The following is a 26,150-nucleotide window of genomic DNA, read 5'->3' as shown; positions in this document are numbered from 1 at the left end:
GGATGCAAACAATCAGATAATTCCTCTCGCTTATGCATTGGTTGAGAGTGAGAACAATGATAGTTGGTTGTGGTTCATTACCTTGGTGAGGACACGTGTGGTCGGTAATAGGGAACGAGTCTGCATCATATCAGACCGCAATAAGGGCCTCTTGCATGCATTGGATGTGCTGCATGCCAGCACAAACCCCTCCATTGCGTGGCCTGATGTGGAGAGAAGATGGTGCATGCGACACTTAGGTGCGAACCTTTACTCAAGGTATCACAACAAGAGTCTTGTGAAGAGGTTCAAAGGGTTATGTCTTCAGAACCAGCAGGCGAAGTTCAACGAGATATGGCGAGAGTTAAATGAGACCATTCGTAAGATGATGGCACAGCAAGAAGCACAGGAGGACCATCTACGGACGCAAATGGTGGGGGGCCAAACCATCATTAGTCGTTCGCGTGGTACGTTTAGCCAGTGGATAGCGGGAAAGCCGGCGGAGCGTTGGGCCCTATTCCATGATACTCACGGTTCCAGGTGAGAACATAGCGTTTTAAAGATCGTAATTTCCTTTTGGTTACGCAAAAAATTGTATCTAAAATTGTTGTATCTTATAATAGGTATACGATTATGACAACGAACATAGCTGAGGCATTCAACAATGTCCTAAAGGGTGTACGCGGCCTCCCATTGTGTGCCATAATTGAGCACACATTCTATAGGACGGCTGACTACTTTCGAGACCGTGGTATAGCTGCAATGGAGTGCAGCACGCGGTTCGCACCTAAGGTGGAGGAAATCCTATCCAGAAGGAGGAGTAAGGCACACTTTCATCGGACTAGGATCTACGACCGGACCAATAATGAATTTGAGGTCATGTGTCATCGTCGGTACACTTCTGGATACAGTGCGGGTGACACTATGCAACAATGTCAAATTGGTCCTCACGAGGTGAAGTGCACATGCAATAAGCCAAAGCTACATCATATCCCGTGCTCCCATATCTTGGCCGCTTGCAGGGACATGGGCGGGAACGATGGATCACAATACGTATCACCCTATTTCACGATCGATGCACTGAGGAGCACATGGCTTCCAAAGATGCGTTCATTTAACATCGGATCCAGCTACAAAGCAATCAAGGGGCCTAAGTGGGTACCTTATCCCAGGGCCAGACGCACGGATCCTGGAAGGCCTAGAGCCACGAGGCTTCAGGGTGACATGGATGCAGCAGATGCTGTTGATGGACTACGTAGGTGCAAAATATGCAAGCAATCCGGCCATGACAGGAGGACTTGTCCGACCCGACGGTAAACTATTAGGCTACGATCGAATTGGATTGTATTAGCTTTGGTGCTAGTGAGTTTGTTATATGAAGTATGTTGGAAACATGGATTGTATTGTAATTTGTTATGAGCGTATTAGGTGTTGTACCCATTTTGTAATAGCTATTATCTTACTTTATTTTATAATTGAACCATGAGGCTTGAAATCATTGGCATGGTTCACATTCACCTTCCCGAGCTTCTTCAACTACGGTATGACGAGAACCACAGGGGAAGGATGATTTTCGCAGGGCAACAGGTACATCGATATTACGTGAATTTCATTTGCTCTAATACCTTGGTACTTACTCTAAAAATGTATTGCATACATTTGCAGTTGCTCCCATTGCGTTCCAGGAGTGTGCGCAAGCTTAAGGAGTTAGACCCTCGATTCCACGAGCCCCTCGCACAAGCCGGACTCCTACCGTTTGCACTTATGATGGCAGGAGCTCCCATGGAGGGTGGTGGCAGGACTCCACTGCCGCCGATCGAGGTCTCACTGCTCACAGGCCTGGTCGACCGCTGGCGCCCTGAGACGCACACATTCCACTTTCCTTACGGAGAGATGACCGTTACTTTACGGGACGTTGCCATGCTGACCGGGCTCCCGATAAGGGGCACCCCGTTAGTACTTCCACGACCAGGAAAGGAGCAGTGGAAGAGTTATATTCACGGCAGGTAATTATTTGTTACATAAAGCATTTTATACGTTGGAGTGTTGTTCATGGTTCATTGATTCTCTGTATCTTGTAGGTTTAACATGCATTATGACATGAAGGATGTAGGGCTCTCCATGTCATGGATTCATGGCCTACCACAGTTCAGCCCTTGCCCACCGGATGCAGACGAGGCAACAGTTATGCAGCATTATGAGGTGTACTTGTATATCTTTCTTGGAGGCATAATGTTTTGCAACACGGCAGGTGATTATGTACTTCCGCATATTTTATGGTTAGCGCGTGAGCTCACATCACGTCCGTACGAGCCGACACATTACAGTTGGGGATCTGCTGTGTTGGCTGCTACATACAAAGGATTGTGTGCCGCAACCCAACGGTCAACAAAGATGGGATCTATTTCTGGTTGCCTACACCTTCTACAGCTCTGGAGCTGGGATTATCTCCCGGTGTGTCGACCGTGGGTGAGCAAGACCTACTATCCAGTTCCCATCTCTGACGGCGTCGCCGACGACATGAGGCCAACGATGGGTTATAGGTGGCTTCATGCCAGGCTGCGATGGAGTCACCACCATGACCATGAAAACTACTCCCGGGTGATCAGTGACCTTGATGTCCTCAGTGTCGATCTTGTGGAGTGGGATCCATGGCGTAGTGAACGAGTGGCCGAAATTGCGACTAGCGGCCTCATCGCACCATCTTGTTTCCGTGACTCCGACCTATGGATGACTACATATTTTCTGCTTTATATGAACAATGTAGAAGTGTATTCTCCTGACCGTGTGCAGAGGCAGTTTGGTCATCGTCAGTTGGTGCCAGTACCTCCCCCACGAGACGCTGGTCAAGCGCACGAGTAAGTGTGTTACTGTAGATACCATTTTTATGTTACAAAATTTTAACTATTTATGTCACATACAGGAGGAGTGCCCAAGGAAATGCAAGCACCCACGACTGGGCGGAGATTAATGCAGAACACATAACCCGGTGGATGGAGTCTGGTGCAATGGATGTCGTCGTTCCTGCAGGACAGTACGACGATAGCTTGTACTGGGAGTACCTTGCGTGGTATCAATCACGAACTCGTCCCACCTTACTCAGCGGCAGCGTATCGCCAGCCCCTAGACCCTTCCCCGAAGATCGTGCCCGGCTTCTACATGTGGTGGTAAGTGATGTTGTACTTATAACGATTTTCATTAGTTTGTCATCCGTATTACTGACATAACCCTCAACAACAACAGACTGAAGCGGGGATTGAAATGCATAGGCATGCGGAGCATGACCGTTGGGAAGCGAGTGGGTCAGCCACGCGAAGGGATAGGCACCCTCTCCGAGACTACATGAGGACGAGAGGGTCTCGCCTTTGGTCCGCGATACGTGGACTAGGTGGTTGCGCCCCGCGTTATAGGGCATACGACGTACCCGCCATGGACCCGTCCCGTGCCTCCCACAGCAGGCGCTCATCCAGTGCTCATGAGGCACATTCACGGGATGCCCCTTCGTCTGCGGCACATCATGGGACACGTTCTTCTGCTGGAGCCGAGGAGGTGATACCTGAAGCTCCCGCTCCTGAGGAGTGCATACTGGGTTCCCAGCCCCCTCCGTTCACACAACCTACTCAAGCTACGCAGACAACTCCACCAGGATTATCAACTCACAACGAGGATGTCATTGACTGCACACACCAGACGCCCACCTGGAGTGGCACTCAAGATTTTGACTGGGCTGGTGCATTGCAATCGAGCAGCTTCACGGAGCTACTGAGCGGCCAATACCCCCAATATCCCGATGCACCAGGGGGTTCACACTGGTACCAAGAAGCTGGGACTTCATCATTTCGGACTCCCACCGAGCACGTACTACCGGCGGTCACACTCCCGCATGACGATCCTACAGCGTGGTATATGCAGGGCCGAGTTAGCGGTTCTGGATACACATTCGGCGGAGTTGGAACACATCATGAAGACGAAGATGAGGACCAAGGGCACACATGGCAGGGGCCAGCTCAGGCGGTTGGGATGAGGGCCACACACCCGCCAGACGCTTACACTCCTGAGGATTTCTTGCGGCGTAGGCATCGTTAAAGAGCCATTTGTACTATGCCATACACTATATTATGTACTCATTTGTACTATGCCATACACTTCAGTGTTCAAGTAATTATATTTAGTTTACATAATCTTTTTTAACTAATTATGACACATAACTTATATCAGTAACTTATTAAGTATTTGTATATATCATTTTCGACATTTCATACATGTTTATTGTTTGTTAAATAACCAGCGAATCGTGCTTTGGTGCAGACCAAAAAAGTTGCAGGGAAATCTCAATATGGCGAGAAATTCTACTACTGCATTCCCATGGACATATACAACGATCGATATAGCATTCCCATGATCACTGATACCTTATTAATCTTGCCCATGTTCGAATATACCCTGTTAAGACTATTGGTCGCCTTAAAGACTGTTTTTTTACTCATGCATTTTAAAATATTTTAGATTAGCAAATTTTTAATTTTGTTACATAAATTACACAGGCAAATCACGTAATGGGAGGAGTACAAAAAAAAAGGTATTTCGGCACACGGTGTGCCCAATACCAACTGTATTCGGCACACCGTGTGCCGAATACGCTTTTTGGTTGTATTCGGCACACGGTGTACCGAAAAAGGCATTTTCGGCACACCGTGTGCCGAATACGCGGCACCGGTGTGCCGAAAATGACTGTATTCGGCACACCGTGTACCGAAAAATCGTTTTCGGCACACCGTGTGCCGAATACATGTGCTAAAATTGTAAATACGAAAAATAGTTGTCCATTTAAGTAAATACGGTCACGTATGTTGTACAAAATCGAATTTTGGAAAGAAAGCAAGTGGACGTCTCGACGACGTCGCTGGTTGACAGGTGGGACCATGATGATAAATCAGATAGGTTTTTCCTTTTTATTTTTGGTACGGCTTTTGTTCCATCTTCTCTAATTGATTCATATGCTACCTCTTCCCTTCCTCTCCTTTCATCTAATAAAAATCTCTAAAATTTAAATAATTTACCTATTTTTATTATTCACTCTTGTCCTCAAACTTCATCATCTTGCTACGAATATAGAACCTGATTTACTAATAAAAATAAATTAATTAATTAAGAGAAAAATTAGTAGATAATTTTCTTTTTTAATCAAACTATGATATCGCTTCCGACATATTCGTTTAGCGACGCTCTCACGTACATTCATATCTTCGTACATTTAGTTTATACTTGATGTTACTGTAACTAATGTTTATATTTTTATTGTAACTTATTCCTCCCTACTGCTGCAGAACCTCACGTCTTAGGGCATCTCCAACGGCATCGGTATCTGGATACGGACCCACGTCGTCGTACTGGATGTCGATCAGAAGCAAGCCAACGAGTGCTCCAACAGATGTTCTATCATGTTCTACAGTAATACGAGATGGTGATCGAGAGGATAGAGTAACGACAAATTTGCTGACCAACAAGGGAGACCGTAACACTGTTCACAGTGTATGCGTGTAGTTCTGAAGGGAGAAGGAGAGTAATAGAAGGTAGGAAATAGAGTAGTTATTAGAGATGAAAAAAAATAAATGATACTATAATAAGGTTAGAGAATGCTGCAATAGTATTATAAGTGATAAAATTTTAAAGTATCTGTTGGAGATAACCATACAGCAGAGTAATGAAGTAAACAACACACCAAGAGAAAGATAATGGTCGACATCTCAGTATCTCACTAAGTTAAGAACAGGCATGCACCACCGCATGGTTACCAGCTCTCTAGATATAATCCACAAAACAGGGCAAATGGCCAATCGGGTACAACTACAAACGGAGTACAAGAGCTAGTCATGGTTATGGTAACTTGAAACTCATCCTGATTTATTTGGCCTCAGAAGATTATAGTCAAGCTTTTCACGCTTGTTCGACTTGTGAGATCCACGACCGGTGCTTTGTGAAGACGACCCACCATCAACATTTCGACCTGTGGTCTTTGGTGGCTTATGAGATGGTGGTGTTTCCATCTCAAGTTCAGGCTGTTTCCTCTTTAGTTCATTCAGAGATATGCTTTCTGAACTATCAATGTTGGAGCCTCTAAACCTTGATGCTGGTACTTCATCCCCTCTGCATTTTCATTGCAAAAGATATCACATGTAAATTCATTTCACCCATAAGCCAAACAAAAATTATGCATCCATCCATATGATAACATTTCGCTGAAATTGAGCAGCTAACAGAAAGCAATTTGATGTAAAACATAGATGCAAGCACTCTTATGATGAATATTGTGCCCATAGCCCTTTGTATGGCGTAGTGGTGGGTTATGTAGTGATAACATTGAATCTGATTTTGATTGGCAATCTGTACTACGATAAGTGTGTATGCAAGTCCTGAAGCTTTCATAGCACATATGCAAAACTTTTTTAAATTGAACTATCCTTGCAATTTCCATCATCCTCCTTCAGTGAAACATGACAACGTAAGTATATAGTTCCTTAGTGGATACAAAGCTCGTATCTGGGTAGTCCAAATGACATGTGCAGCTCAACAAATGATTTTCACAGGTTTCCAGAACATATCAATGCTCAACTTAAAGCTAAATCTATTTCATGACAGATGAAATTGCCAAGGTAACTTAACAGAGAAATAACTAACCTGCTGGAGTTTGCACTGCCTTGATGATAATTACTAGGTGAAGCTGATTCTGTTTGGCGGTCACCACTTGCCTCTTCATTTAATTTCTACATATCTAGGATTTTGTAAGGGGGCACACATATACATGGACAATTGGATATAATTGACAGAATGACATGTAACAAAAACAACCTTCCAGACTCACATCGATAGATGGATTGAAATTTTGGAATGACATTCGACCCTTTACGGCTCCTGGATGTGGATTACCCTCCATGATAACTATGCTGCAAAAAATAAATGTTACTGGTTCAGTCTAAACCAATAGATAAAAAGTGTTGTTCTTCATCAGGAGTTTTTCACATAATTAGTTGTAGTATGCACTTATCTTTTTATTGTACCACCATGCTGAAGAATCAAATAATGAAAGTTGAAAGATTAACAAATAACTACACAAGCATGTAAAACTTTGCCAACATCATCTGTATCTCAAATTGTCACTATATAACTGCATAAGCATCTTTCTGTCGTCCTTTTCACTGTGAGTGGTGCCATCCAAGCGAAACATGTTGCGCTAATGGGGTTTTGGGTGGGTTTTACTAGTGCAACAAACAAGGTAACCAAAATGAGTGCAACGTTCAGCAACTTCCCCATGTGTGATTCCATTTGATTGGATCAAAATCCAAAATCATGTTTAAAACTAATGCGCCCATATACACCTTACCTTGTTATAGTACACCAAATTTTCATGCTACCCTCAAGTCAACTTGCCCCACCAATTCGTTGAACCCAAAATCTCTCGAAAATATGCTATTCCAATATAGGACAATGACAGCAGGGACTGTATTAAAAACGAAACTTCAATCTCCATACCACTTCCTAGCGACTTGAGCCGACGAGCCAACGCCTCCACTCGCTGCCATCACCACCTCCTCCTGCGCCTCCACCTTGGCCTTCTCCTCGACCTTCTGCGCAGCCGCGCCCCGTTGCATGAACTACACCGCGACCGCACAAACACAACAACCCGGTGAGACCCCAGACCATGGTGGCAGAAGAACCGAGGGGGCAAAGGGGGCTCCTCACCTTTAGACTCTTGAGGGTGCTCGAGAGCTCCCGCTTCGCCGCCATCGCTGCGAACGCTGCCGCTGCCGCAACTAGCTGGTTCGATGCCTTCTCGCCCCCTAATTTAGGGTTAGGGTTCAGGGTACTCGCGTTGTAGCGGGAGCCGCCGGCGAGGTGGAGCACGAGGAGAAAAAGGGGTGCGCCCGAACCCGTTATTTGATATATGTCATTATAAATATTACGATTTTAAAATATATTATTATAATATAATATTTTAAACTATATTATTTTAAATCTATTGAAATTGAATCTAATAATTACAAATCTTATGAAATTGGATCATACCGTTACAAATATCTCAAAATTAGATCCATATCGTTAAAAATCTCTTGAAATTGGATCCATATCATTATGAAATGTATCAATAGAATAAGGTAATAACACAATCTAATTTCAGGATATTTGTAATGTCGCGTTTCCAAATACCAGATTTATAATGATATATTTTAAAATCTTATAATGGTATATATCTAAGAGAAAACTACATATCACCCCTGAACTTTGAATTGATCTTTAAATTTTACCTAAACTATAAAACTAGATATATTTTCATCCTGAACTTTACAATATCTTTCAAATTTCACTATAAACTATAAAACCAGATATATTTCACTCTAAACTTTACAATACTACTTAAATAACATCTTAGCCGGTGTTGGAGGATGCTTTTGTCTATTCCTTGGGTATGCATGAATGGTTTGTTAAAGGGCATGCCGACATACCTAATTTGGTCAGTTCACTGTCTACCTCACATAGACGTGACACCACTAGGGTTGAACAAGAAGAATGTCGACGAGGACGGAAACAGAGGTAAGCTTTTTCTTTCTTTCTTTCTCAGTACTTTTTTCACTTCCAATTTCTTTCCTGCAGGATGTCAAGATGTGTTCTGACCCTCTGTTGCATCTTTTCGTGCAGTTATAATGCCACAGTCTGCCCTGGATAGGCTTGGCACCCATGACATCGAGTATCCGATGCTATTCCAGATCCAAAACCCCAGCACGGAGCGGGACTTGCAGTGCGGCATGCTCGAGTTCATCGCCGACGAAGGCTTCATCCACGTCCAGAGCTGGGTAATTAGCTCCCTCCAGAAAATATCTCGTGTGCATAATTACAATCCACGAATCATTCAGTCGTTGTCAGAAAACAAAGCTGAAGTTTCTTGCATCCCCGTGTTCCTTTCTTGCTTCAGCTGATGGCGTACCTGGGCCTCATGGAGAACGACATCGTCGCAGTGAGGAGCACGTCGCTGCCCAAGGCCACCTTCGTCAAGCTGCAGCCGCACACGACGGACTTCCTCGTCAGAGTCTCCCACCCGAGGGACCTGTGAGTGCAGTCGTCTCCGACGATGAAAATGATTTGATTTGTTAGCTCAGTTGGTTGGGCTTGGCCGATCCAGGTTCGAGCCTCTGTCTCCGTTTTAAAAGATTTGATTTTTCTCTTTTAGGCTTTGCGAGTGAAGTGTGATTCAGCTAACTTTTGGTCCCTAAACACGTCGCAAGTTTGTCATACCCGTGGCCACCGGCGAGAGCACCGTGACGTGAGCATGGCAAGTTGGCGGAAAGGAGCCGAGGAGGAGGAAGAATGCGTAGGCGAGAGGAAAGGAGTTCTACCTTTTTTTACTTTTTCATTTCTTAGTTCTGAATGTCCACACCAATCCGGTAATATATCCAGTCTGCTTACACTGCCCTAAAGACCCCCCACACATATAATAGCTAATGCCAGTGCATTATAACTCTATTCCATTGCTTGATCGTTATCTGAACTGAACCTTCTCTGAACTTCCTCTGCTTCAGTCACTCGGACACCGCCGTAGTGACAGCTTCCCCCCCCCCCCTGCAGAACTTGCTTGACCCCAAGCAAGAGAATGAGGAAATCTTTCCTTGACAACATAAAAATCCTCCCTAGTAGCAGAGTCACTCGGCAGACTGGTCCACTTCACAAGCACCTGTGGCATAGCTTGGCCTCCTTTCTTCACCAAACGCCTGTCGAGAATAGTCTCAGGGTCAACAACACTTGTGTCCAATTCTGGCACTTGCGGCAAGGTAGAGTATACAGGTGTGAAATTGGGAGTGAATGGTTTCAACTGCGAAACATGGAACACTGGGTGTATCTCACTTGTTGCCGGCAAATCCAATTTGTATGCTGCTGCACCAATCTTTTCCAAGATTTGGTAGGGCCATAGTACTTGAAAGCTAATTTGGGATAAGGGCGATTAACCAAAGATGTCTGTGCATAAGGTTGGAGCTTGAGAAGGACCTTCTCACCCATTTGATATTCTTTGTCAGATCGTTTACGATCGGCATATAGCTTCATCCTGTTCTGTGCCTTTGCCAGATGTTGCTTCAAGGCCTCTATATGTGCTTCCCTGTCCTAAATAAGCTCAAGCACTAAAGAAGGACCAGATGATGGCAGAGGTGGAACAGCTATTACCTGAGGTTCATAACCATACAATGCCTTGAATGGTGAGCAGCCCAGAGTTGAATGGAAGCTAGAATTGTACCACAGCTATGCTAATGGAAGCCATTTTCGCCATTGAGCAGGTGACTCACTGATAGCACATATGAGATACATTTCTAAGCACTGATTCACTCTCTCTGATTGTCTATCTGTTTGTGGATGATAAGCTGTGCTTAACAGCAGCTTGGTGTCCAGAATCTTGAACAATTCTATCCAAAAAAGACTGGTAAAGACCTTGTCTCTATCTGAGATTATGGAGTGAGGAACACCATGCAACTTAACCACATTATCCAGAAACAGTCTAGCCACACTTTGAGCCGTATATGGATGTTTCAGAGGGAAGAAGTGTGCATACTTGGTAAAACGGTCAACCACCACCAATATCACCTCAAAGCCTTCAGATTTAGGGAGTCCCTCAATGAAATCCATAGTGAGCTCTTGCCAGGCTCTTGCTGGTATTGGCAAAGGGTGCAGAAGACGAGCTGGATACTTTCTATCGTGCTTAGCTTGCTGACAGACACTGCATTGTTTGACAAAATCCTCTACATCTCTTCTCAAGCCGTCCCACATAAAGACACGTTTGAGATGATGACATGTAGGTAAGACACCAGAATGACCTCCCAGAGGGCTAGAATGCATTGCTGCTATCAGCTTAGTCTTCAGTGCTGAATTATCCCCTATCCAAATCTGTTCCTTATACCTGATGAGTCCTTGATGCAAGGTGAAGTCCTGATCAACTGGTTGCTCAATTGCCAGCTTTTGGAGAAGTTGTTGAGCCTTTGTATCAGTCACATAAGAGTTAAGGACTTCCTGCACCTATTGAGGTTTAATTTCAGATATTATGGAGATAGCCAATAGATGACTCCTTCTAGACAGCGCATCTGCTACAATATTGTCCTTGCCCTGCCTATAAACAATTTTGAACTGAAGTCCCATCAGTTTGGACATAGCTCTTTTTTGCATATCGGATTGTAAGGCTTGATCTTCCAGGTAACATAAACTTTTGTGGTCAGTTTTGATAAGGAACTCTTTGTATTGCAAATAAACTCTTCATTTCTCTACTGCCATAATGAGGGCCATAAATTGTATTGCAAATAAGCTCTCCATTTCTCTACTGCCATAATGAGGGCCATAAATTCTTTGTCATAGATAGAAAGATGTTTGTGCACTTCACTCAATGCTTTGCTTAAAAATGCAAGAGGTCTATCCCTTTGCATAAGAACAGCTCCCAATTTAGAATCAGATGCATCTGTTTCTACCACAAATGTTTCTTGAAAACTTGGAAGAGCCAAGACTGGAGTGCTCACCATAGCTTGCTTGAGAGTTAGAAAAGCATGCTGAGCTTGCTCAGTCCAATGAAACTGTTTCTTCTTCAGCAAATTAGTCAAGGGTTTGGCAATGATTCCATAATGTTACACAAATTTTCTGTAGTATCCAGTGAGCCCTAAGAAACCCCTCAAATTTGTGACAGAAGCTGGAATGGGCCAATGCACCATTGCTTCAATTTTAGCGAGATTAGTAGCTACTCCTTGCACTGAAATAATGTGGCCAAGATACTTTAATTGATGTTGAGCAAAGGAACATTTGGACCTCTTGATATAAAATTGGTGTTTCCTCAATGTGGATAGAACTGTCCTCAGATGAATGACATGAGTCTCCAAATCAGGACTATAAATCGAGATATCATCCAGGAATACTAGCACATACTTTCTGAGAAAGGGCCTCAATATCTCATTCATTACATATTGGAATGTAGCAGGGGCATTTGTTAATCCAAAGGGCATCACTCTAAATTGGTAATGACCTTGATGTGTCTTAAAGGCTGTTTTAAACTCATCTGCTGGTGCCATTCTCACTTGATGGTAACCAACCTTCATATCCAAGTTAGTAAAGAACTGTGTATGAGCTAGTTCATCCAATATCCCATCTACAATTGGCATGGAAAATCTATTTTTGATTGTTAGGGAGTTTAACTTTCTATAATCCACACAAAACCTCCAAGAACCATCTTTCTTTTGCACTAATAAAACTGGGGAAGCAAAAGGATTAGTGCTAGGAATAATAAGGCCAGTAGCTAACAACTCAACCACTTGCCGTTCAATTTCATCCATGTGATGAGGTGAGTACCTGTAGGGCCGGGAATTCACAGGTGTGGCTCCTGGTATCAAGGGAATTGTGTGATCGTATACCCTGGAGGGAGGTAACTCTTTGGGTTCTGCAAACACATATGTGAACTCCTGTAAAAGCTGAGTTATAACAGGGGGTACTGGAGGAGATTGTTCTGCAGGGCAGATTTCCACCACAGCCACTGCCCATATCTCATTGCCTTGACGCCACTTGAGGAATTGCTCTGCTGGGAGCTCAGAAATCTCCAAGTGTGGTTGTGGTATACCTTGAAGTTTCACAGTTTTGCCTCTTTCCTCAAATGCCAAAGTCTTTGTGTCCCAATTACAAAGCATAGGACCATGCAATCTGAGCCAATCATATCCTAAAATAGCATCATAAGCTCCTAATTCTAAGACCCTCATGTTAGTGGTGAAAGAGTTACCTTGGCACCACCACTCCAGATCAGGAACTTCTGTACTGCTGGTCACCATATCACCATTGGCAAGCTTCACTTGAACTGGTAAGGTGTCTCTTGGAACAATACCCACTCTTGGTAAGAAAGAAGAATTAACAAAACTGTGAGAACTTCCACTGTCTATCAATATGAGCATGATCTGATCACCAACCATAGCTCTTATCCTCATAGACTGAACACCTTGAGTTCCAGCAAGGGCATTGAGCGACAATTGGCCAAACTCAGCAGCTAAAGAATCTTCTCTGTCCAACTGATTCAAAATGTAATCAGTGAGGTCAATATGCAGATCATTGACTACTAAGGCATTTGCTTGAGCCTTGGGTCTCTTGGAACACTTTGCCAGATGTGAAGAATCAAACTGATCACCACAGTAATAGCATAAACCATTAGCTCTGCAATAATCTCTTAACTGCCTCTCTTTCCAGAATGGTGCAATAGCAGGAGCAGATGTTGTTTCAGATTTCTGAGAGAAAGGAGTTGCTCTACTGGAAGTGGCATTTTTCTTAAATTTGAACTTCCCTTTGTCCAACACTTGCTCTTGCACTTTGGCAATCAAAATGGCTCTATCAACAGTACCAGGAATTTGAGATTGAACAATAGCCCGAATTTCAGACTTCAGACCTTTGACAAAGTGAGACACAAATGTCATCTCATCAAAACCAATGTTGTGCATAGAGATCTTATAACGAATTTCCTCAAAATCCTTGACATATGCTTCAACTGTCCCTTGCTGCTTCAACTCCAATAACTGTTCAAGAGCCTATCTGTAATCATCAGCGCCAAATTTGTCTTCCACTACTCTGATGAACTGATCCCAAGGATCCAGACCATGAGTAAACTTATACACCTGCAGCCACCGAGCAGCATTGCCCTCCATGTGCAACGAAGCAGCAGTAGTCCACATCATCTCATGAACATTATAGATGCGAAAGTAATCAAGGCACTTATCACGCCAGATCCGAGGATTGTCACCAGAGAAAGTTGGAAATGATAATTTGGGAAGGGAATTTTGAGGCAAATTCAAGGCATCTCCAGAGCGATAAGCAGCATAACCCGGACGATGGTTGGGTGACTCACCACAAGCTGTTTGGAAAGGAGGACGCTCGTGAGGTGGAAGCGAGCGAGATGAGGTAGGCAGCCATGGACATGGTTGCTGGAGTTGTTCATCACCATTAGGCACAACCATGTGCTCCACTGTCATCCGAGCCATCGCTGGTCCCGTGGAGTCCAGCTGCTTCGCCATGAGTTGCTGCTCCCGCGTGATCTGTCCGACCGCCTTGGTGTTGATGTCCAACTGGGCCAGCATTTGTTGTTGGATGGTCGAGAGGGCACCGATCTAGGCGCAGACGAGATCCATGTTCTCCATGAGGCGTTCCCAGCGATCGGCACCCTTCTTGTCCGCTTCTGCCATCGCTGCTAAGACAAACTCCGTCTGCACCGATGGCTTTGGGGGAGCCGTGATGGTCGAACCTCAAACCGAGCCAACTGAATTTGGGATTTACAGGATGTCGGAGATGCACAGCGCGAGCCGGATCTCCGATCTCAACCAACCCGTACTGGGATTTTACAGCTGCAAGGTCGAATGAGTAGATCGACGCACCACCAGCGAGGCATGAGCCGAGGATCGATGTCTCTGATACCACCTGTCACACCCGTGGCCACCAGCGAGAGCACCGTGACGGGAGCATGGCAAGTTGGCGGAAAGGAGCCGAGGAGGAAGAAGAATGTGTGGGCGAGAGGAAATGAGTTCTACCTTTTTTTACTTTTTCATTTCTTAGTTCTGAATGTCCACACCGATCCGGTAATATATCCGGTCTGCTTACACTGCCCTCAGGGCCCCACACACACATAACAGCTAATGCCAGCGCATTACAACTCTATTCCATTGCTTGATCGTTATCTGAACTGAACCTTCTCTGAACTTCCTCTGCTTCAGTCACTCAGACACCGCCGTAGTGACAAGGTTGGAGCACAACTTCCGCAAGTACCCAGGCGTGACCGCCGGTGAGACGATCATAGTGACGGAGGCCGAGAGGAGGTACTACCTGGACGTGGTGGAGGCGCGGTCGGCCAACGCTGTCTGCGCCATCGACACGGACTGTGAGGTGGACTTCGCGCCGCCGCTCGACTGTAAGGAGCAGCTGCCCGTGCCGGAGCACGTCAGCCAAGGCGGTGACAAGCCACCGCGGCCGGTCCGGTTCACTGGTGTTGCGGCGCGGATGGACGGCAAGCTGGCGACAGCGGGTGCCGTCTCCGGTGGCAGCGGGTGCCGGCGCTTCGGTTAAGCTGAGGAGAGGGCTTCGGTTTGGCGGCCCCTCGGTGGCCGGTGGCGGCAGTGGCAATGGCATGAGCAAGTGGAAGGAGGGTGGTGGCAAGGAACAGGAGAAGCGGTTTACCGGGACTCGATATTCCTTGCAGGAGTGAAGGAAAAATTCATGTGTATTATAGTTTATTAGCCTTTTTGAACAGAGGAGTGGATTTGAGGGGATTTCTTGAGGAATTCAATTTGCTTGGGTAGACCGGAGAGAAATGAGAGATTTGCTTAGGTAGACCGGAGAGAAATGAGAGAAAATGAACTATTAAGCCATGTCTCCGTTAGACAGGGTGTCGAATTCCACTAGACTAGATTTTAGTATTTGAGTAATTTTCCTCGTACTATTGCAAATTACTGACTAGATTTCTATTGCTAGTATACGGCAAACAAAAGCAACAATATTATCATTCAACGCTTAGTTTAAAGATGAGAAAACAAATTAAACATGTTAGAAAACCGAACCTAATGTCGAATCGGAGTACCAGTTGTTATTCGGTGACAAATAGTTCATTTTCTCGAGAAATGGACAAGAGCAAGTGCATTTTTTTAATGAAAAATCATATTTTTCTCTTCCCTTCTTAGCTAACTAAGAAATCTAACGGTTGCTCCTAGTTATGTCCAGAAGTACTATGCAGATTTTAATCCTGCTGATTTGCTGCACTTTGGAAAGGCTGGGCCACTTTTTTTTCTCTCGAAGCTGTGCGCAATGAAAAATTTTCTTGTTAAAAAAAACTTTCCTAGGCCTGGACAAACAAGATATATTCAAATTGTAATTTTCCTACAAGCCTTTTCACACTGCAAAAGAAAAGCTGCATGCGTGCATGGGAAAAAAACAGTTGGTTACGATTGTAAGTAAATGTTCATAATATTGTGTTGATTCTTTGCCTATCAAATATCTTGTAGGTGTAGAGTGGGCATGATGCGGCTTTGTATTACGTTAATGGTTTAATCTTCCTAGTTGTGCCGATAGATGTGTGCAATTCAGGTTCTTCTTCTTAATCGAATGACACGCGAATCTTTTCGTATGTTCCTGGAAAAAAAACATAAACCTCACGAAAAGAAAGATTTGATGACGTCCTTTACAGAAAGGAATAGAACAGACAAGTATATCATTATTTACCAATACTTTGTAACTTGTATATTTGGATCATATTCATAAGTTTATATTTATATATCTACGAAGCGAAAAGAGCTGATGGAGGTAGAAACAGTCCAGGTTGAAGCGTGAGCGGAATAATTCCGCATATTTGTTAGTGCAATTAGCTATGAGAAATGTACATACTGTTGTTTGGTCGAGACAAGTGTCCATTTATATTGCCGAACTAGTTGATCTTGATTTAATGTTTCTCCTTGGTCAATAAAGCTCATTTTTACCCTAAAAAGACATCTCGTTTTTCTCTCTCTTTGCAAGTCTATCAGGTATCTGGCTAAAAGCGAATTCGGAGAATATGTTTAGTTTTCCCACATCCAATGAAATTCTCTGGATACAAGTACACACACTATATATATATATATATATATATATATATATATATATATATATATATATATATATATATATATATATATATATATATATATATATATATATATATATATATATATATAGGACACCTATTCTATACTCCTAGGAGTATGTACTCCCACATGCAATATACCACCTCAACAAACACTTTATACTTTTTTATCATTTTTAGTATACTCTAATACTAATTCTAAGATACTCCAATATGAGTTGTATGAAAAAAAATTCAATGTTAGCCTTTCATTGTTGCTATATACTCTTTTTTATACATAAAAGAAGTATATACCCAAATTATGATAAAAATCATGGAATTTCGTAAAAATTTTCGTGGAATTTGTATTGTAGTATCTTATAATTACTAATGAAGTATATTTAAAGTGATAAAGAAGTATAACACACGTGTAAAAGTGGTATATGAGAGGTGAGAGTACATACACCCAGAAGTACATACTAGTTTTCCTATATATATATATATATATATATATATATATATATATATATATATGTATGTATGTAAATTTAGGGTCAGATAAAAAAATATAGTCCACTCGGATTTGTCCTGAATATGGCATCAGAATTCTGAAAGGCAAATACAGTATATTCAAGGGGTCTGTATTCCCTCTGCGAATTTTAAGGCATGTTTTGTTTAAAAGAAATTAAACTTTATAATTTTTGATTGATAATTAGTTAAATTATATGCGATTAGTATATAAATTTTATTTTAGTCGATTTATATTTCAAAGTAATTTTAATATGATGTTGATATTATAGCAATTGATAATATATTATAAGAAAAATTAACAGTTAAAATTTACTATTGATGATTTTTTTTAATAAAATACACCTTATATTCTTAATAGAAGGAGTATATTCAAGGGGTATTCACGTACGTACATCACCTGATGTGCTGCACATGAATTACGTAAAACATCAGGGGGTTTTGCGTTAATAATCCCCTGCATTCCTCGAGCTCGCGAGTCGCGAAGAGGACGACGCAGCAAAAGCACAAAATCTACCAAAAGCCCCAAACCCCTCTCCTCCGCCTCCGGCGAGCCCTGTCGCCGGCGGCGGCCAGATGTCGTCGGTGACCCGCCCGTCGCGGGAGACCGACTTCGCCCGCTTCCCGTCGTCCGCCCCCATCGTCATCGACAACGGCGCCTCCACCTTCCGCATCGGGTAGGAGGGGCCAGCCGCGCCGGGAATTCCCCCAAACCCTAACCCTAGCAAGCCTCCGAGGATTTTTGTAACGCGGTGGTTGCTCCGTGCAGGTGGGCGGGCGAGGCGGAGCCGCGCGTCGCATTCCGCAACGTCGTGCAGAGGCCGCGCCACCGCAGCTCGGGTACACCGCATTGAGCTTTAGGAATGTTAATCCGAGTTGGTTTGTTGGTTGTCTGCTGCGTGAAAGTATCGATGTTTTGCTCTGGTGTTTGCTTAGTTGCTCCCTACTGTGCGGTTTTAGAAGTTGAGTATGCCGTTTCGCTGGTAATTGAATTTTACAGGAGCTAATTTTGTTGTAGCGCACGAAATTGGCTCAGCGTTTAAATTCATTTGATCTCATAAAGTTAGGATATTGTTTCTGATGATCTGATATTACTTCGGTTTGTTTGCTGCGCACGTGGACCCAGTGAATCTGAAAATATTTTATAGCCCAGATACTTTTGTGGTCACCTTTTTGTTTGTGAAGTGCTCTGTAAGTTTCATATCGGTTTGAATGAATATATGGAAGGAACAAAAATGTACTTAATTGAAGCTTCCATGCCTGTGTCAATCATCAAACTTGTAAGAGGATTATTGGATTCAAGAAAGTTTCATAACTCTACTCACTGCAATTTATTTTCCATGGTACAGGTGAAACTGTTTCAATTGTTGGGGACACTGATCCAGCTCTAATGAAGTTCTTCGATTGCACAAGATCTGCAGTTCGCTCACCATTTGATGATGATGTTGTCTACCAGTTCGAGTACATGGAATATGTTCGTTACTTCTATGAAATCATCCACCATTCTTTGAGTTGCAGAAATATCTACATATGGTTCTTTCAATTCATGTTTAGTCTTGAGATATATAAAACAGTGATCAATCTGTTTTGTCATCCTTCTCTGGAATACATTAAAACAATCACATTCTTGATAGATTACGTTAGAAAGTTCTATCAGGGCAAAAACATCAAAGTAATATAAATTACGTGTTAAATGATGGATTCTATGTGCATAACCTGTGGTTGGACGTTGATGATAAACAAAACATTGTCAAAGCTAAATACTCCCTTAAACTTTCTGATATTGAGCATGGCTCCATTCTGTTGTTAAATGATCATCTCTCTCATAATCCATATGGTCCTTATAATGGCAGTTGGCACTTCTAACGGATCAAAGATTTAAAGAACAGAGTGTGACTGCTTAATTTTCTGGATCATGATGTTTTACACTCTAGGCTGTCAACTTCTGTAAAAGGGATGTCTTATTCTTGTTTTTAATCTTTTCTGACATGGCACTATTTTTGTATTGCAGATTCTGGACTATGGCTTTGATCGGTTAGGTGCCACTTCAGAGGTAAGTTGTCATTATAGCTTCTCTCCAAAATATTATCTAATTTTTTTCCGTTTTCATTGACTTATTGTTCTCTATTTTCTTCATTTTGTAATTTGCTTTACTTTTCATTCGAGACATAAGGAAACTGTCAAATTTAGCTGGTAGTATTGAATCACAAAGGAGGGAGCCATTGGTTGTTTATATATGATGGAATTATTTACCAGAGCAGTGTCTAATAGTAGGGGCTTACTGGATACAGATTTTTGCATAGAAGATTCTTATATGGTAGTTGATACTGTGTTAATCAGTAGATTTTTCAAGTCAAGTATAGTGTCTTAAGGTTTTCAAATGGAACTTGAGAAGCTCTCATAACCGGCAAGGTGAACGGCAATAAGTGAATAGTATTAAGCAACTCCATCTTAAATACAAAGGGAGCATGGGCCATCAAGTGAAGTCTCAATTATTAAGCTCGTCCTCCTTAGCAGTACATGATTGCGAAATCTAACCTAGAAGAGTTGGCGCTCCTGAACCAGCACTTTCATGTTCTCATAGTGGAACCCCTGCACATTTTTTCAGTTATGTTAGTCCCTGTCCTGACTTGCACACACTTATTAGGTTTGAACAGTTAAAATACTTTCAGTTCCTAACCTGTATTATTTATATGTATGTGTTCTTTGAACTTCAGAAACTTGTGCTCTTTCACGTAAACTATTATTTGGTCAAGTGCTGTTCAAAGCTAACAATGATACTGGACAGGTGGGCCATCCAATTCTTATGACAGAATGCGAATGCAATCCGTCCTTTTCTCGAGCCCGAATGGCAGAACTACTCTTTGAGACATATGGTGTGCCATCCATTGGTAATAATTCCTAAAATCTTGATGGGCCGTTGTTATGAACTGCAATTGTTTGTATGGTATTAATGACCTTGACATAAGGATAGCAATGCTTATGCTGTCTCTTCCTATCTGAGTTGTAGCATTTGGCATCGACAATGCGTTTAGTTACAAGTACAATCAGAAACTTGGGAACTGTGGAGAAGATGGGTTGGCTATTTCATGTGAACATGGAACTTGCCATGTTGTTCCAGTAAGTTTTTGTCCTCAAGATATGCCCTTCAACTTTCATAGTATCTAAATTCTTTTGGTACATTTGGCTGATTTTTTCATATGTCCAGAAATATCACTGAATGCAATGTGAATTTTTGTAACTCTGGTTGGATAACAATTAACGGTTAAAACATGACCATAGTTGTCATGGTGTCGGGATATCGTCGCCATAACGCCGATATATCGGTGTGGCGGAGAACGGTGTCTCACCACAGGGATGCCATGACTTTTAGGCGTTGTGGCGGGCAAGGGAGAGGGAGAGGGGTACCTGTATAATCGAGTCCGAGTCCGCCTCTCTCGTCTGGATCTCCGTCCGCTGCCCGTGCTTGATGCAGATCCGGTGGGAGCAGGCGGTGCTGAGAGGGAGCAAGTGGAGGGGCTAGGGTAAGTAGAAGGGTGGGTGGGCTAGCTTACATAGGCTAAATTAGTGGGCTGAGCTAGCTTACATGGGCCAAATTTGTGTATTCTTTTTTTTCTTTTTATATATACTTTGAGAGATAATGTGTATTAGGAAAAGTATTGAAATGTGTGTATTCGCCACGCCGACGTGTGTATGGCGTTGCCACGCCTTGCGCCATAGGCGCTGTAAAGTTGTGAAAGTAGTGGGTTGCCGCACCTCGCCACGCCGCCATAACAACTATGACTATGACTATGACATTTGATAAGCGGGTTGTACAAGAAGAGAGACTGCCACTGCTAAGACTATTTGGCTATTTGCTCATGGAGCTACAGAGCCAAGATGCATTTTTGTTGATCTCCAAACACACTTTCATTTTTATTTTTTTTTATTTTTTATTTTACTTTTGCTAGGGTAAGTTGTCCACTGATACTCCCATCCCTATAACTTCAGTCAAAAGTCCCTATAACTTCAGTCAAAAGCTTAGCCTTAATCTAGTGGGTGATTCGGGAAGCTTTAGGCAAAAATATCATTCGGTACTCTGCTGAGGTTTTTGCATACCAAATTTCCTTTAGACCATCATTAGGTGTATTAGGTACAATACGGATTTTTCTCCTTGACCATGGCCCCCTGAAGTAGTCAATAAGACAATAATAAAAAGAAAATTCCGCTATATTCATAAATGTGTTTCTGTGAAATACATCCTCCTGAAAATTGCATTTGGTCACCTATATATATTTCAAATTAAATTGTTGCTGTGCAAACTAAAAGCCTTTTTGGATGTGTTTTTTTTTCTCCAGTTTTTAAAAGGGCAGCCTGTGTTGGGGGCATGTTGCAGAACCAATGTTGGTGGATTTCACATTACTGATTTTCTGAGGCAGCTTCTCTCTCTAAAATACCCCTATCACACGTAAGTGATAGCAGTATATCTCTGAAATACTTCATGGTATTTGTTTTTCCTACCATGTAACAGTATCATTTTACATTGAATAGGGCAAGTATTACGTGGGAAAAGGCTGAAGAGCTGAAGAAGGAGCATTGTTACATACCTCTTGATTACATGTCAGAATTGCAGATATTTAAGGTAAAAACCTGTATATACTGTTCTGTTCTCCTGGAAATTTTAGAATTACCGAATTCCTGTATCATATGTATTTGTATAGAATGCATAGGGCTTTCCTATAGGATTCACTGTGCTTCAAATTCTAGTCCATGATTTCTTTTTCATCCAGAAGCCTATTTATTATATGTGTTCTAGTTATATGAACATTCTTGTAACACCATGGACTGATCACTTCACTTTACAGAATAACAAGGAAGAAGCTGAGGAGAAAACGAGGTATTGGCAGCTACCATGGGTTCCCCCACCAAAGGAAGAACCGCCATCCGAGGAAGAACTTGCAAGGAAAGCAGCTCTGAAGGAAAAGGCTGGTCAACGTTTGCGAGAGATGGCTGCTGCAAAGAGGTCTCAGAAGATAGTGGAACTGAAAAAGCAGCTTTCTTATTTGGAGGAACTAATTGAGCAACTTGATGGAACTGAGGAACCAGAAGCAACAGGTATTCTAGGTAGATCTGGATATCTTTCCCAGCAGGAAATCAAATCTGCTATTTTGAAAGCAACACAGTCCTTAAGGAAAGCAAAGGGGGAGTCCAATGGTACAGAGGACAAAGCAGATGCATCAGGTGCTGATAAATATCCGCTTGTGTCTGTCCCTGATGAGATGTTGATACCAGAGCAGGTGTGTGCTTGTTCAGTTATCGTCCAGGGGATTTTGTTCATGTGTTTTTTGGGGCATCTGGCATCTGCATGTTGTGTGCATACTGCATATACATATTCTGCCAAGTTTTGGAGACTCCCAACCTCTGACCATTGTTGCATTTCACTTTTGTATATTTTACCAGTTAAAAGAAAAGAAGAAACAGATATTACTTAAAACCACAACAGAGGGCAAAATGCGTGCCAAGCAGAAACGTGCGGAAGAGGAGGCATTGAGGGAGAAGCAAGAAGAACAGAGGCGTGCGTAAGTTGTGATATCTCCAGTCTAAAATTTATCTTCCATACAATCCTCATACTTTCTTGCATCCAATAATAGATCCTCATATATAAAATTTCATGGTGCCACCTCTTGTTGATTTTCAATATAGTTACTTTAAAGCCAACTTTTGCAGTTTCTTTATTCTTCTGATATTATCCCTCGCTCATCAATGCCCAAAGATAGGATTAAATTACATCCTGCATTTTGCAGTACCGAATGGGCATTATTGAGTAGCATTGTTTCAATCTTGTATAAGGTAAGGCCCTTTTTTTAAGAGCCAAGGATCAAACTCTGTTGCTACATTGAACAGAAAAACAAAATGCGGCTATGCAGTATGTATTATTAACATTTCATGATTATGTGTCATCTTAAAGATTACGCATCTACAATTCAATATGAATAGTCTACATCTTGTCTCAGATATCAATAATACATCTACATCCTGGCTAATATGGATAAAGTATCTCAAGTCTGTTATAAATATTTGCCGTGCGTTGTATGCGGCTCTTGTAATATGTTTCACTAAACTACACAGGGAGAACCCAGAGTTATACCTCGAAGAGCTTCGTGCCCGATATTCAGAACTTTCTGAGAAATTGGAGCAGAGGAAGCGACAAAAAGTTAACGGCAGCCAGACAAATGGGAACTATAATTCATCTGGTAGTGTAGGCCGTGGAGAACGGCTAAATGCAGCTCAGAAAGAAAGGATGCGGCTGCTTACTTCTGCTGCATTTGATCGGGGCAAAGGTGAGGACACTTTCGGAATGAGAGATGAAGATTGGTTGGTGTACAATAAAATGAGCAAAGGCAATGACGATGAGGGGAATGATGATGATGAATCGGAACTTGTTCGAATTGCATCAAAACTCCAGGTAAAATCCCAGTGTCAAGCTTTCCTTCTGGGATGACCATTTTATCCTATCTTAGTTTGATCTCAAAAACCAACAGTATAATCAGAAACCATTTGATGCCTCCATGTGCAGGAGATCGACCCTACATTTGTGTCCAAATCCGAAGCTGTCCAACTGACTCCAGAGCCTCCCAAAGTCCGGCCCCTTACCTCAGAGGATTACAGAATTGCCATAGGGATCGAGCGGTTCCGCTGCCCTGAAGTGCTGTTTCAGCCTGGTATGATAGGAATTGACCAGGCCGGCATCGATGAGATGGTCAGCATCTCGCTCAGGAGACTAATGGAGGACGAATCTGTCAAGGAGCGCCTCTGCCAGTCCATTCTGGTCACCGGCGGGAGTTCCCTGTTCCCAGGCATGATCCCCCGGCTGGAGTCCGGGATTAGGCAGTTTAGGCCCTACCTCGCTCCACTGAAGCTTGTCAGAGCGGCTGACCCCATTCTAGACGCATGGAGGGGCGCTGCTGCCTTTGCGGCTTCGAGTAAGTTTGGGAAACAAACTTTCAGCTTAGCAGATTACAGAGAGCATGGCGAAAACCTGTTTCATCGGTACAACATTGTTTACTCACTGTAACGTCTGTTACAGTTGATAATGTATCAGTATTCAGTAGTGAGCAAACAACCTCAGTCAGGCAATTTATTGACTGCCAATAGCAAATGATGTAGCAACATTTTTTAAGCACCAAAGCATAAGTTCTTTGATGGTGCATCAGAATGTGCGATGGCCATTCCTAGTCTCCTGGAGGCACAACTAGGGAGGAAAGGTAACACATGGATGGTTACAAAATAGGGGAAATTCTTTATTTGCTATAAAAAAAACTTCCTCTTCCCTTTGTGCCACTCAAACCACATTTCAGTTCAATCTACGCTAAATTCACTGGTCACCGGTTTTATTTCTTCAAAAACTCCTGTTTCTTTAAAAATCCTAAAACTTTTTTTGCATGTGTAACCTTTTAATTAGATTCACTTAAAAACATGTGTAGAATTTAAACTAAATTTCTTCAAAAAAGATTACTTTTATAACAATTGTTAGGGTCTCAAATAAAATCCAAAAAATCTGAAAAAATCACTAATATTACTCTTATATGGTGAACTAATTTTTAAAATTATTTTCAACTATAGGTTATATGTTAGAAAAGTAAGTTACTTTGTAATGCTCTATTTCCATCTATTCTATCACATTACATAAATATGGTATTACAAAAGAACTCACTTTTTTCATCATATAACCTAGGATGGAAATAATTTTAAAAATTACTCCATCACATAGAAGAATATTAGTGAATTTTTTCAACTTTTTAGGATTTTATTTGAGACCCTAATAATGGTTAGAAGTTATAAAGTAGCATTTTTGGAGAATTTTAGTTTAAATTTTACATAGGATTTTGAGTGAATCCAATTAAAATAGATTGTATATGGATTATGAAATACGCACAATTTATTTTAGGTTTTTTAAGAAATAGAAGATCACTAACTTTTAGAGAAAGATAATCAGTGAACAGTGAATCAACGAATAGTGAATTTGACCGATGATTAAACGAAAATGTGGATGAATGGCAAAAAAAGAATAAGGCAATGAAGGAAATTGAAAAATATGAGTGGTATGGAGGGAAGACGAAGTTTTTTCAATGACAAATAAGGAATTTGTCCTACAAAATATGGATGATGAACTGATCATACACGTACGCCAAACTTTATTAGGAAAAATCCATGTTTGGTTCGACTCTTGAGAAAGTCTAATTTCTACCCACAACTAGGGTTTTTTTAACCAATAAATAAATTTTACTAGAGGTTACCGGTAAATATGATTTATCGGATATATCGGGTAAAATTTAAACAAATTTAAATAAAATACCGAAAAACATGATAAATTTTTTCCTACCAGAATCTATCGGTAGACCCAGTAAACCCGATATACCAAGCTAAACTTTTTTCCCTACCCCCAACTACAAAACTGTAAGTCTGGCCCCCAACTGTGAATTTCGGTTCAACCTGTACCTCGAGCCCATTTGAAATGATATACAGGTTCATCGTGTTGGTAGCCATGTCTATATATTTGCTAGCTTTAAGAGTGCTGATGTGTGCACTAGTGGTTAACTCCAACGCATACTTTTCGTTTGTTTGGACTTTGAAGTCAACTTATCGAGGCTTAGATGGTGATCAGCTGATTTGATCGACTAGGTTGCTAAATAGAATAAGTATATTTAATTGAATGCTGTTTCACAAAAGTCAAGATGGCCGAGTTGGTCTAAGGCGCCAGTTTCAGGTACTGGTCCGAAAGGGCATGGGTTCGAATCCCATTCTTGACATTACCATGTTTTTGTTTTTGATTTCGGAACATGTTTTTTGGTTGTGTTCCAAGTCAGACTATTTTTGTTTTATGTAACACTCCCGTTTAATCCAAGAAAGCCCAAAATTGGCCATGGTTATTTTTATGGCACAATAGCCAATTAGGTCCCTCAAGTTTGGCCAGAGGCTCGTTTTGGTTCCTAAAGTTTTGATTTATCCATCTCAGTCCTCAAACTCTCTTATTTGG

At 42.1% G+C, this 26,150-nt stretch overlaps 4 protein-coding genes and 1 non-coding gene across 5 annotated transcripts; 4 read left to right on the top strand and 1 right to left on the bottom strand.

Annotated features, from left to right (window-relative positions):
• The first annotated feature begins 1,872 nt into the window (after positions 1–1,872).
• LOC133902046 (protein MAIN-LIKE 1-like) lies at positions 1,873–2,950 on the top strand. Its single transcript, XM_062343625.1, has 4 exons — positions 1,873–1,985; positions 2,061–2,635; positions 2,747–2,802; positions 2,903–2,950. Exons 1-4 carry the CDS (start codon positions 1,873–1,875, stop codon positions 2,948–2,950), a joined length of 792 nt encoding a protein of 263 aa, XP_062199609.1.
• Positions 2,951–5,623: 2,673 nt separating this feature from the next.
• On the bottom strand, positions 5,624–7,901 carry LOC133896365 (uncharacterized). Its single transcript, XM_062336958.1, has 5 exons — positions 7,720–7,901; positions 7,510–7,631; positions 6,842–6,923; positions 6,658–6,743; positions 5,624–6,126 (listed from the first exon to the last, which is right to left on the bottom strand). The coding sequence occupies exons 1-5, from the start codon at positions 7,762–7,764 to the stop codon at positions 5,874–5,876; spliced, it is 588 nt and encodes a 195-aa protein (XP_062192942.1). The 5' UTR covers positions 7,765–7,901; the 3' UTR covers positions 5,624–5,873.
• Positions 7,902–8,468: 567 nt separating this feature from the next.
• Positions 8,469–15,081, top strand: LOC133902037 (uncharacterized). Its single transcript, XM_062343614.1, has 4 exons — positions 8,469–8,568; positions 8,674–8,828; positions 8,948–9,081; positions 14,760–15,081. Exons 1-4 carry the CDS (start codon positions 8,469–8,471, stop codon positions 15,079–15,081), a joined length of 711 nt encoding a protein of 236 aa, XP_062199598.1.
• A 2,541-nt stretch (positions 15,082–17,622) lies between these two features.
• LOC133896356 (actin-related protein 5-like) lies at positions 17,623–24,323 on the top strand. Its single transcript, XM_062336947.1, has 12 exons — positions 17,623–17,811; positions 17,904–17,974; positions 18,484–18,608; positions 19,146–19,187; positions 19,923–20,025; positions 20,145–20,254; positions 21,472–21,581; positions 21,665–21,755; positions 21,979–22,410; positions 22,574–22,692; positions 23,243–23,579; positions 23,691–24,323. The coding sequence occupies exons 1-12, from the start codon at positions 17,711–17,713 to the stop codon at positions 24,186–24,188; spliced, it is 2,139 nt and encodes a 712-aa protein (XP_062192931.1). The 5' UTR covers positions 17,623–17,710; the 3' UTR covers positions 24,189–24,323.
• Positions 24,324–25,842: 1,519 nt separating this feature from the next.
• On the top strand, positions 25,843–25,923 carry TRNAL-CAG (transfer RNA leucine (anticodon CAG)). Its single transcript has one exon. It is a non-coding gene; the product is annotated as a tRNA-Leu (tRNA).
• The last annotated feature ends 227 nt before the right edge of the window (positions 25,924–26,150 follow it).

The sequence above is a fragment of the Phragmites australis genome, chromosome 2 (assembly GCF_958298935.1).
Source record: "Phragmites australis chromosome 2, lpPhrAust1.1, whole genome shotgun sequence".
Classification (NCBI taxonomy): domain Eukaryota; kingdom Viridiplantae; phylum Streptophyta; class Magnoliopsida; order Poales; family Poaceae; genus Phragmites; species Phragmites australis.
This window is presented reverse-complemented; position numbering and strand designations above follow the sequence as displayed.